The 12,959-nt window shown below is 42.9% G+C and overlaps 1 protein-coding gene across 1 annotated transcript in view; it reads right to left on the bottom strand.

The window, feature by feature from the left end:
- Positions 1 to 12,959, bottom strand: part of LOXHD1 (lipoxygenase homology PLAT domains 1) — a 60,660-nt gene that overhangs the window by 18,466 nt on the left and 29,235 nt on the right. The window contains exons 12-13 of the mRNA XM_052670005.1: positions 9,294 to 9,411; positions 3,372 to 3,549 (exon numbers count right to left, since the gene is read on the bottom strand). Of these exons, the coding sequence (XP_052525965.1) occupies positions 3,372 to 3,549; positions 9,294 to 9,411 (296 nt within the window). The remainder of the gene's footprint in view (positions 1 to 3,371; positions 3,550 to 9,293; positions 9,412 to 12,959) is intronic.

The following is a 12,959-nucleotide window of genomic DNA, read 5'->3' on the forward strand; positions in this document are numbered from 1 at the left end:
GGCAAGCAGAGATCTCATGAAGTTCAGCAAGGAGAAATGCGAAGTTCTGCATCAGAGGTAGAATAAGCTCTGCATGTGAAGGGGATTGGAAGTTTAAGAGGATCCAGAAGTAATAGCAGCAACAATTTGTATTCAGTACAAACTTGATCTGACAGTGAGCTCTTAGTGTTCAATGCAAGCCACATATTGGGCTACACTAGGAGAAGTGTAATGAGCAGTTGGAGGGAACATCTTATGCTCCTTGATAAGCATTGAGCAGCCCCTACTTGAACCATCGTGCCATTTTGTGTCTTCAGGTCAAGGGTGATGCAGAGACAACAGGGAGAGCCTATCAGATGTTTGCCAAAATGGAAAGGTGATGGAGCACATGGCCGTCAGGGCAGGCCAAGGGAGATGAGCTGTCATGGGTGAGCAAGGACACCTGTGAGTACATATAGGGAGAGATAGAATCATAGAAAGGCCTGGGTTGAAAAGGACCACAATGCTCATTTAGTTTCAACCCCCCTGCTATGTGCAGGGTCACCAACCATCAGACCAGGCTGCCCAGAGCCATATCCAAACTGGAGCCACATCAATATCCATCTCTCATGATAGAGATTACAGGGTCGTGTGCTGGGCATGTGTATGTCAGACACCCCAAAGAGCCACAGCCACAGATTTGGAGCTGTGGAGGTGATGGTTGTTTGTTAGGAAAAAAACCTTTCTTGGTAAAATTGTCTGGGTCTGGAACTGGTGCCTGGGGAGGTCATGGCAGCACCATATTGGAAGCATCCAAGATTCACACTGGCCAATCTGACCTAGTGCTGGCAGTAGACCATGGAGGAGAAAGTTGCATGAGGCCTCTTCCGATAAGAGTATCTATGATTTTACAATTGAACAGCTGCATCATTTTTGACCAGAGGGGATTTGAGTCATAGCCTTCTGAGGCCAAAGAATGCCCTTCTTTTGTCTTAACAGAGACTTGGATACAGCACTTGGAACTGACAATTGTATTAAATTATGTAATTTGTAGTCTGTAGCTGAGCTTACAACATACTAATTAATCTTTTAACAGCAGAGATAAAAACCTCTTGCTTCGTTAATTTTTGGAAAATGTGACAGCAATGTTTATTCTTTCTCAATCTTTACTGCATTACCATGTATATGATTCTTACATATAGAACACAGAAAAGCTGTGTAGATTGAAATCAAAAGGCAAAGGTCTTTTTTTTAGAACAGAAAGCACCACCATGTGTTCTGAATCCACTGCAGCCATGTCTGTGGGTCACATCTTGAAGAAAATGTTGTGATGTTGTGATGTTGTTCTTTACTTGTCTTACAAGACAGAAAGTAAATCCAGGTCTTGGTTTAAACCACAGATTCTCCATCTGACCTGGGATGTGTTTGATGCAATGAGTTGTTCCTCCTCTTTCTGTATGTATTCTGAGAACTGCCATCTGAGTTACAGCTGGTAGCCTTTGAACTTTGAAAGAGAAATCTGCCTACTTGCAGGAGGAGCTTTTATCCAACATCCAAGCTGAATTACTTCTGAAAACTGTAACCCAATTTTTTTTTAAGGAAAAAATGAAATGGGACTGCTATTGTGTGTATGATGGGGAAGAAATGACTGCTGTACAACAATTTTGATGGGATTCATTTTCTCTAACTTAATCCATCTAGACTAGCTTACTAGTCTTGATCCTGTTTGAACCTGACAAAAAAGCAGGAAGGGAGATGCTCCAGAGAATGCTGGCAGCCCAGTGTTTAGGAAACCACTCCTGCATGATTTGGCCACGCAGAATTCAGCCTTGAAGGAGTTAAGACCATGAGTATAATTTTTGGAATGACAAATAAATGAGACAAATCATGCTTTCTTTTTTTTTTATTGCCTCTGATGGATGGGAAAGTTGAAGGCTATTGCAGAGAAAACTATTATACTTAGGAACAAACATGGTTGATTCTATTCACAGTGGAGCAGTGCTGTCCCTAGGCAATATATAGTGTGGCAGGAGATGATATAACATGTTTACACTAATCGTCAAGGATAAAAGGTCTTTTTCCTCAATTGGTTCAACCAGAAGCAATCATGGAATACACAAAGATGAAAGAGGAGAGATGGTTCATGACTTGTCCCCTCTTTAGATAAGCTGGATAAAGTTCAGCATGATGTCAGTGCTCTCTATGATCTAATCACGAACAGACTCTCTGAAACTTCTCTGTAATCTGCTCCTTCCTACTGGTTGTCACTGCTCATAATGAAATAAAATGCTTCATCATTAATACCCTTCATCTCTCATTCAATGAGAAGGGCAGAACTGTCTCCTGTTGCTGTCATCTCCCATTTCTCCTCTCGCTTTCATTTCTATCGCCTTTGTGAGATAGGCCTGAATTTCATAAAAAGGTCATAGAAAGCTCTGCCATTATGTTAGGTGGATTGCCAGACAGATAAACAAATCTCTCTTCTGTCTTTAGTGTTTCACTAAGTTTTTCAGATAAACAGCAGGCAGAGCAGCTAGAGAGATGGAAAATGGTGAGGCAGCACTAAGACACTTTGCCAGGAGAATTTTGATATTCTCCACTCAAACCTCAGAAGCTGCATAAATTACTACCGGTAAATCAAAAAATAAAAGTGAAAACAGAGACAGGTAGAGATCAGGGGTTGTTAAGAGCACTGGTGTGGCAGAATCCCCTTACAGGGTGAATATTTTAGACAAAGCCAGGGTGAGAGGATGTGTGATGTGCCTCAATCTGGCATGTGGCAGTTGTGTTTGTGGCTGTGGCTTTCATTCAGCAGCCTGACAGAAGTCATCATGAAAAGAGGCAACGATCCCAAGAAATGACATAGAAATCCCATTTCTTGTCTCTTGAAGCCATGTGGATTTATGTTTTCTACATGCATTTAGGGTTGTTATTTCACTGCTTGAAATAAATGGTCTCAAAACATTTTAAAAAGGAGAGTGAATGATTGCTCTCCTCTTTGGACAAAGCAGATGGTGCCATCAAAAATCCAGAGCCCACAAGCTCCTGGGTTGACATTAATCTATTTGTCAATTTCATGTAATCAATGGACCTGACCTAATAGGAAAAGGAGGCTCCTGAGCACCTCAGCATTGTCTGGAAATAGATTATGGTTAAGATTTCCTCAGAGGAAGTAGTGAACAGTCAAGCATAGGCTTTGTGTCTAAATATTTCATACCCACTGCTTAGATAAGAATGGATCCTATAGAATGACACTGCTGTGATGAGCAGATAGCCAAAATGGCTATGTTGCATCATAGTAGAGATAGATTATGCTTTTTTTTACATAATTTCAATTATTTATGAGATTTTTTTCGTTGTTAGAAATCGAATTTCATACTAGAAAAGTCATTAGATATCCACCATGGACATACCTCCAATATCACTGGTTTTAACTTGAATTGTATAAGTGGTGTCCTCCATCATCTGCTCATCATTTATCATGGCTGGCATCTCACACACAAGACTTCCCTTGGCATTTTTCACCTTTGACAGCCAATCACCATATGTAAATGTGGCCACTTCCTGATTAGTCAGGTTCCTCATGACTATCTGCAAAGAGACAACGTCAAGGAAAAAGCATCAGATACAGTTTGCAGGAGGGCAGATATTAAATTTATGAAGTGCACAGCATGGTACAACATGGGTAGAGTTTGGTCATAGATTGAAAATCTGCAATCAGATCTTTGGTGATCAGCAGAGCTCTCCCCTACAGACAGTATTTGCTGTGTTGAACAGTCAAGGGAAACAGTCACCATAATATTGGACTTTCTCATGCATGGGGTAAAGTATAGGAAAAAATGAGCTCTTCTGACATGGACAAAGCTGTTTTCTAGGAAAGTCAGATATTTTTTGGATGCCTGTGTGGTATTAATGTGAAGGAAGAAGGAAAAAAGAATTATTAAAAGCCATATTCATTCTCCTGGAGTACACACTATCTGTCTTTTGCTCATCTCTTCTGCACAAACCCACAGTAATCATTGCAGAAAAATGCAGACCAACCCTGAACAAGAAACACAAGACAAATTAGGCCAGCAGAATTTAAGTCTTCACATGTTTTTCCCTCTGTGAAAAAGTGACAGCACAAGCAACATGCAACAGATATTACTCATACTGCCTCATGTATCAGTGGAAGGATCTCAGATGCTCTGGTGTTAAGAACAGAATAAGAACCTGCAATAGAGAATAGAACAGGAAAGAGAGTTACTCCAGTAAATAGCAAATAAAATACCTACCTTTCCATATTCAACATTTGAGCTTTTCCCAGTTTTAAATGGGTGTCAGCAGAGCATCAGTCTACCGAGAAGAAGGTGTTGCATTTGCCTACAGCAAGAACCTGGGAATGCACTGCCACTAAACTGGGGAGTTAGAGGGAAGGGAGGAGATTGGGCTGCATGCTACCATTTGTGTTACTGTCTAGCAAAAACACAAAGACCATACCCAAGTTAAGCAGTGTATCAAAAAACAATGCACATCTCTGCTAAGGTCATGGAAACGAGCTCAGATGTGTCTGAGAAGAGTGACATGATATTAGGAAGGAAGAATCATGGAACTGTGGTGAATTAAGTTAAAAGAGATTCATGGTGCTGTTTAGTCCCACTTCAAGTTCCAAGCAGGGCTAAATGCAAGGCCATATACAGATGAGTTTTAAAAACATTCAAGTGTAGAGATTTCCCACATCACAGAGCTGCACAAGTCTTGATGTGAAATTTCCCTCCTTACATCCAATCAGGAGTTTTCCTTCTGCAACCTGCACACCTGGCTTCATGCCCTTTCACCACCCACCTCTGAGATTCTGTATTCAAACAGCAGTGTCCCAGCTTATGCTCTCCTGTTGACCCCAGCTGAGCTGAGCTGGAGCTTTCAGCAGTTCAAAAGAAGATACTGCTGTGGGTTAAAAGGAATGATTTTATAGATGGCAGTGGATGTGATGAAGCTGAAGCAGCAGTGATGTTATTTTTGTGGTGTACAGCTCTGTGGGCAGGACACTCATCTGGGGTTTTCTCTCTGGTTGATCATAGAATCATAATATCATAGAATCATCAGTATTGGAAAAGACCTCCAGGACCATCCACCTCTCACCAACATGTCCCACTAAACCATATTCCTTAGTGCAGCACCTCAACTCTCTTTGAACACCTCCAGGGACAGTGACTCTACAAAATCCTTGTGCAGCCCATTCCAGAGCCTGACCACTAAGAGACAAAATTTTTCCTAACATCCAACCTGAATCACTCTGGTGAAATTTGAGGCCATTCCCAGATGTTAAGTGGGTACCACAACACCAGCCTATGGGAGAGAGTTGGAATGGATGGGCTTCAAGGTCACTTTCAACTCAACCAGTCTGAGATTCTACATCATTCAGGGCATATCTAGCCTAGGCATGGTCTAGCATTAAGACCTAGGCATGGTCTAGCATTAAATGTGGAGGTTGGTGGCCTGCATGTGGCAGGCAGTTGGAGATTCATGATCCTTGAGGTCATAGAATCATAGAATCATAAAATCATAGAATCACCAAGGTTGGAAAAGACCTAAAAGATCACCCAGTCCAACCGTTCACCTATTACCAATAGCTCCCACTAAACCATGTCCCTCAACACAACATCCAGCCTTTCCTTGAACACCTCCAGGCTCGGTGATTCCACCACCTCCCTGGGCATCCATTCCAGTGCCTGACCACCCTTTCTGAAAAGTAATACTTCCTCATGTCCAGCCTGAATCTCCCCTGCTGTAGCTTGAAGCCATTCCCCCTGGTCCTATCACTAATGACACGAGAGAAGAGGCCGACCCCCAGCTCACTACAATCTCCCTTCAGGAAGTTATAGAGAGCAATGAGGTCTCCCCTGAGCCTCCTCTTCTCCAGGCTGAACAACCCCAGCTCCTTCAGCCTCTCCTCATCAGCCCTGTGCTCCAGACCCCTCACCAGCTTTGTTGTCCTCCTTTGAACACGTTCCAGGGCCTCAATATCTTTCTTGCAGTGAGGGGCCCAAAACTGGACACAGCAGTCGAGGTGCGGCCTCACGAGTGCTGAATACAGGGGAACCTTCCTTCCAATAGAGGGTCCTTTCCAACCCTGGCCATTCTGTGATTCTGCAATCTCTGCCTCTCTCAGGAGAACCTCCATGCTGATTACAGGAGGCCTAGATAGTTTGGGAGAAGAGGCAGATGCAGAGCTGTGATTTGAATCAAAAAAGTAACCCCAAGGAGGACTGAGGTGCTGCTTAGAAATGATATTGTTTCTTCACACCACACAGAAGTTACTCTTTAGGATATCTATATTCACTATGGACATCCTGCCTGCTTTTAAGGTAGAACATTATCACTAATTACACGTGTATTTTAAATGGGCTGTGGAATGCCTATAAAAAGGAAAAGTAAACGTGGTAGCAGTGCTAAAGAATAATATGTTGATAACTTTCTTTGTAGCTCAGCAAATACTGTAGCTGCCAGGAAGTTCAAGCCAGCTCAAAATTAAAAGTATACTGTATATCATGGAATCATAGTATGGTTTGAGTTGGAAGGAACCAGTAAATGTCATGTAGTCCAAACCAGCTGCAATAAACAGGGGCATCTACAGTGATAACAGGTAGGTCTGACATGTCCCTTTGTCTGATTTACCTCCAGACAGCCTTCTCCAAGCTGCGGTACCAAACAAGCTGCCCAGGGATTCACACCCTACTAATGCCAATACAAGGACATTCTTGATTTCACCTCTAAAGAATCAGCCACACTTTTTGTTATGGTTTTGTTGCATGTCATTAGTTTCACTTAATATCATGGTCTTCTAACTAAAACAAAAAGACTTTGCACTGTGGCAAAGAGTGACAATCAGCTTCAGCTATGATGCATTGTCTTGAATTTTCTTAAGCTCCTTCAAATAAAGGAAAAAGGATAGAGACAAATTCCCATATCCAGGATTATTTGTTTGAATGCAATGCAATTAGAGTTTCATTAAGGCAGCTTCTTATCTCCCTGGCTTTGACGGCATGAAGTAGCATTAAAATTCCTAGGGAACCAGCTCTGCAGAATTCAACTGTTTGGGTTGAATCCAACCACATTTGGACAAAGGGGTTTTCTGTTTGCAAAGTGGGATACCACATCTATAAGATGCTGTACAGGGGCAGACAGATACACCTAGCTGTAGCAATAATAGAATAACCAGCAGTATTCACTCTACTCCAAAGCATCACTGACCAATTTTTTTTCCCTCTTGCTGTTAAGCTTCAGCATTGAAATCTTACTGCCATTTTTGGTGCCATTTGAGTCTTTGTCTCCATCGCTTTACTGTGATTCTGAATGAAATATCAATGTATTTAATCTAGATAGGAAAAAAATAAAAATTAACAAAATTAAAAAATTAAAGAAAGACTGCTCCCTGCTTGTAAATTGAATTTTTGGCAGTATGAAACATCATTGATAATTGATGCATTTTAATTGGTATTTTTGCACTTGCATTTCTGGTAAACCAAAAGTAGCATAAGTTATGGCCAGCAAACAGTATACAAAAAGAGAAAAAGAGTAAAGAGAATTTAAAAGGTCTTTTATTGTTATTTTAGTAGAAGAACGACACTGAGAATATTTTGTAAATAAATGGAGCAACAAATGGTTAATTAGAGGTTTGATAGCTTAATCTAGCTTCTCATTTCATTGTGCTAGTTAGCACTAACTGTGAACCATCTGTCTGAGGGTTTAGCACTACCCCCACAAGTATTTCATTATGCAGCTTTAATATGCACTTTTGACAGAAATGGAAATGGGCTCAGATCAGTTTTCATGTCACTCCAAGCGACATAAGTTTTCAAGGCTGGAATACAAATCAGAGAACACAAATCCTTCCTCCCCTTCACCAGAGCACTCCCAGCTCCACTGCCTGCAATGCAAATGCTGTGTTCACCTTTGCAGGGAAGGTGGAAATGAAAACTAACAAATAAAGTTCTCTGCATTCCATGAGGGTGTGGATATATGCATCAACAGAGGAGTTTTCTGTTTCTCCAAGAAAAACAGAAACTATGGGTACAGCTTTCAAAGCCTATAAAATCTTTTTCCCAAGCAGTGGCATTTATGGCCTACCTGTTGCTTCTGTAGAGACATGAGGGCTATAAATCGTCATCTGTGTCCAAGTGAGAGCTCCTTTTGCCCACATCTCTGGGAAAGCCTTGTGGGTGGGATGGTCCAGCAGGTTGTGTGTTAGAATGGCTGGATAAAGCTGGTGAGAACAACGTGGGGATATGCTACCTGCCTTTGAGCTATTGCTAATTCATGGCTGCAAGACCTGGAATCCATCTCCATGAATAAGCTGGAGATGAGTTCATTTTATATGATGACAATCTGTAAAACTCAGGGGAAGTTACAGGGGAAGTAGCAAAGAGAGATTGACCATGATGACTGAATCAAAGCAGAGAGCAGACTGAGTTATTCCTCAGGCACAGGGAGAAAAATTGTGTGTCTGTGGCATCCATTTGGAAGACATATGCTGAAGGTCTAATTCTTTGGAAAGCTGCAAAAGAGCTGCTGTGAAAAAAGTTAAAAGTGCTAGCTCAAGTTTAAGAAAGCAGGGCAATGCAGTGAAGCTTTGTAGAACATGGCAGGTGAACAGTGGCTCATCATTGGATTGGAAAATAGTGGTTGCCTAGGATCAGTGTTTAGAAACACATTATTTATGGGGAAATGAAGGATAGCTTTGGTCTAGTAGGAAGGATAAAGGAGCTGAGGTCGTGCCTTGAACCATTGGAACTTTCCCTGTTCTTGTCAAGAAGTTGAGTTGTAGAAATTCAGCAGGATATCTCCTCCAGAAACATGGCCTCCAGAAGCATGCAAAATGAGGTCAGCAGAGATACGTTCCTTCTTCAATGACATGTAATGATGTGGAATTGGCATGCCACTCTATCTCTATTCTAGCAATACAATGATCAGGCCCATAGCAAAGAAACTACGCTGTACACCCAAACAAAAGTGCTGTTCACAAGGAGCTGGTGGCTGGGTAGGGAAGATTAAGGCAAGCATAGTGCCTTTTAGCAAGATAGGACACCAGGGAAAAATGCAATCAGTAGAAGCAGTTGGTGCCATTTTACATACTGTATTCAAAACTCAGGAAGAAAATGACGCTTTCCTTGTACTAGCAGGAAAAGAAAGAAATCTGCCTGCATGCTAGATAAAGAGAAAGGCAGGGAAATGAGGCTTTGCTTGAGAGGATGGATTATCTGAACGAGTGCTCACTGCCTTTCTTCTCTTTCTCAAGCGTGGGGAGGCTTAGCACAAGCAGGATGCACAGCAATGAGTGATGCAGAGCACATTACCCTCTCCAGGAACCAGTCTGGGCGCATCCCCTTCGCATCTGTCCTGATTCTCATCTTCCTCAGGGGTGCGATATCAGCAATTTCCATGATGAAGCTGTCCTCTTGGCCTCGCTCAAATCTGGAGGGATTGAAAGACCAAGGAGGTTTCCTGCTGTCTCACCATGTCATCGCAACCCAATCCTCATGCAGCTCATGCCTTGCCAGCAGCCTTGCATTGAAAGTTTATGAGTGCGTTTTATGGGACTTGAGCTCTCCTGCCCTGTGATCACCAGCTACTGTGTTTTTGGCAAGCTGTCTTGGCCCAGATCTGACAGGAATTCCTCCTTCCCCGGAAAATCAAGCCCGTATGAGGTACCTGGAGCAGTTCCAGGCAGCTTGCAGCGTGCATTACTATTCTGACTGCAACCAGAGCAATCAGGTTTCTGCACATCACCTTCTCCCTGGCAGCTGCCCACGTGCCTACCCTTAGCCCTAAAGGAAGGTAAAGCAATTGTTCTAAATCTTCTTTTGCTAAGATGCATCGCATAACTTTGCATTTGCTGTGGTGATAGACAGTAACTGCAGCTCAGCTAAATACAGCCACGTGATTGCTAGCCAGCCCAAAGCCCACGTTTAGTAACTGAAGACAAATGGTGTTAGAAAGAGACTCAAACTGACCATCCCACACCCCCTCCTCAATCTGGATTTGCAAACCAGCCTCATCGTTGCTGAGAACTGAGGTGGGTTTTTTATAATGCTGCTTCAAACATCTTACCCTATGCTTGGCTGCTGTATACAGGCACCAGGAGGTGTAAGAACTGCTCATCCATAGCAATCAGCAGAAAGAAAGAAAAGGGGGAAAGCAGCTAACATATGCTTCCTGAAGAAGACGTCATACTGGCCAGGACTGCCACTACTCTACCACTCTTGTAACATCAATGGTGCCAAGAAACCCTTGCTCCAGTGCCTGTGTTGCTTCAGGCTCAGTAGTACTTGGTTTAGAATAAATGAATCTGCCAGCTTTGCCCCAAATACTCTGGCAGACTTGCTGCAAGCATGCAGATGGAAATCCACTCTTTGCTAGGAGCAGGGCAGCTACATGCAGAGATCTGTCCAGCACCAGCATGGCCACTTGTTGAGTTGTGTTGAGGTCCACATTTGCAAAAAAAAATTCTTTTCATGAGCAAGCAATACGGTGGGATCTGAATCATCTGAGCAATCTGGGGAGAGCTCTGCAAGATGTGGGCACTACCATAATACAGATAAGCCAGAATTATGCTATCTTATCCCTGGCACTGTACTCAGCCACCTACTGCTGCACAGTGCCAAAGCACAAAGAAAAAACATTCTTTTAGTAACCCCTGCTCAGATTACACCCTGCAGCATGAATGTGATTATCCTCACACCATTATCTGAGCCACATGGCTGCAGATGTTAGCAATAGGGCTTGGCTGGAGCCTCTCAGTTTTCATCCAGCGTTGCTTCCCCTCCACTCCCAGAGGCATTTGGACAGGGTGTTCTGGTCCCAGTTCACAATTATTAAAAGCTGTGTTAGCTCTTAAAAAAAACTCCCCTCTATTATTTGTCTTTGTGTGGTACTGGATACCAGGACATCCCTTTTCACCATGAGAAAGAAAATGAGAAAATGGGCTTTTGTGCCTGGATTGGAGTGATTTCTATTTCTGTGTCAGAAAAAGGTGTGACCCTTCCAACCTGGATCATCCTGTGGTCCTGTCACTGGTTTTCAGTGCAATCACTGTTACTTAGAAAGCTGCAAAAATAAGAAATAGACCTCTCTGTAAGTCTGGTACTCACCTGTTACTTCCTAGAAGTGATTACATGAGAAGGAAACAGTTTCTAAGGGGACAAAGCAAGTGATCCAATAGCATTTTTCTATCCTGAATTTATATGAACATGAACAGAACTCCCCCCAGAAAACAAAGATGAGAGGAAAGAAGTACCAAGAGGAATTGTCTGGCACCTTGCCTTTTCTAGGACACTGAAGCATTTATCTGAGGGATTTCATTAAGCTTTCCTACCATGTCTGCACTTATAAATATTTCTATTGCCCGGAGGTCTTGGCAATAACAGTAATGTAGCTAAAATTGCCTTAAATCTGTGACAGGTTAGGCAGACAGCTCTTCATAATGCACTAAGCTGCTGTGAGTGAGTTGGCACAGCATGGTCCCCGTGAAGATGAAGTGTCTTTTACCCATTTGGTAAGAGATGCATCAGTATCTCCCTACAACACCAGATATCAATATCCTGGGAATATAAGCATAGTAATTACTGTTTTTTTACATGTCCTTCTTATTTATACCAGGAGTTTCTATCATCTTTTTTTTTGTTTTGTTTTATTCCGGTAGAAGAAATACGATGCCACAAACAGCTCACAAACTGTGTGGCACACTTTTGTTGGGTTTTCATATCCTCGTATCCTTTCATATCCTCATATCCTTTCATCACTCCACTTGTATAGATAAATACGATTTTTTTTTTATAGGCCACATAGTTTATGGATGTTGCTTGCCTGGTCATGAAGAGCAAAACTGCAGGGGCTGCAGCTGCCTCAGTGCCTTAGGAGAGCTTTGGTTGATGAACCCTGATGCAAACTCTGCTTTGCTTCTAAGAATGAGCAGTCATGGTTTGTTTTCCCACCTAGGCTTAAAAAATGGCAGACAGATGAGCATGGGATTGCTTGGGGTCTTGGAAGGGGATGTCACTGGTTCTGGGACATGTTGCTAACCAATGCAGTGCCCTGCGTGTTGGATGTCTTTGGTGGGGAGCAGCATGACAAGCTCTGGCTTTCCACAGAGATTTCCATCAGCAGCATCTCTGCTGCATTGGTCTCAGAGCAAACAAGATTTGTTGCTAGCTAAACACACAAAGGATTCAAGTCTAGATGAAAACACTTGCCCAGACACTTGCTCTGCTATGACATCCCCTCAGCAAATAGCTCCATGCTTTGAGCCTTATATTCAATTACACAGCGTGTGGTACCCAACACTGCAGTGGAGGATCTGCATCGCTTGGAGGATGGGAAGAGTCCAGCATCATCTCAGCAAGCTGTGCTCAAATCATGTGGCCAAAGGCTCCAGTGTTTTTGACACTCTGCTTTGCTGGGAACATCAAGCTCAGAGGTCATCAGCTAATTAAATTTAAGCATAACGAAGCTTGCCTCTAAAAGATGGTTAGTGCCATGCCTGTCTTTGAGCATGCCAAAGCTTTCTGTGCTGAAGGAGGTGTTAGGAACAGGAAAGCTTTAGGAAATGGATGAGTAGCATGTGGGATTTTTGGCTTGCAGAAGTGCTGGCATCAAACTTGGGTTACAGCATTTGTTAGCTGTTCCTGCTGCAGAAAAACATAAAATTTCACCTTTTTAGCAAAATCAGAGCATTCAGTGTGGCATTCCGTGCATCTCACATCCTATTTCCATCTCTCTGCACACCAAGGCCACATCTGCCCAGGCAGATGTCATCACATGTCCCCTTCATGCCAGCTGCTGAGGAGGCAGCCCTGGTTGCTACACTGAGTGGTTGCAGCAGTGTGGCACGGATCCAAAGCCAAGAAGTTTCATAGCCCCTTAGCCTAGACTTTGGCAGCCCTCGTGCTGCTTTAGGATGCAAGCTGTCTGACATCTGGCCATCTAAGAAAGGAGGAGCATATGGATCGGAGTCAGCACCTTCA

The sequence above is a fragment of the Tympanuchus pallidicinctus genome, unplaced genomic scaffold (genome assembly GCF_026119805.1).
Source record: "Tympanuchus pallidicinctus isolate F22 unplaced genomic scaffold, pur_lepc_1.0 scaffold9, whole genome shotgun sequence".
Lineage (NCBI taxonomy): Eukaryota > Metazoa > Chordata > Aves > Galliformes > Phasianidae > Tympanuchus > Tympanuchus pallidicinctus.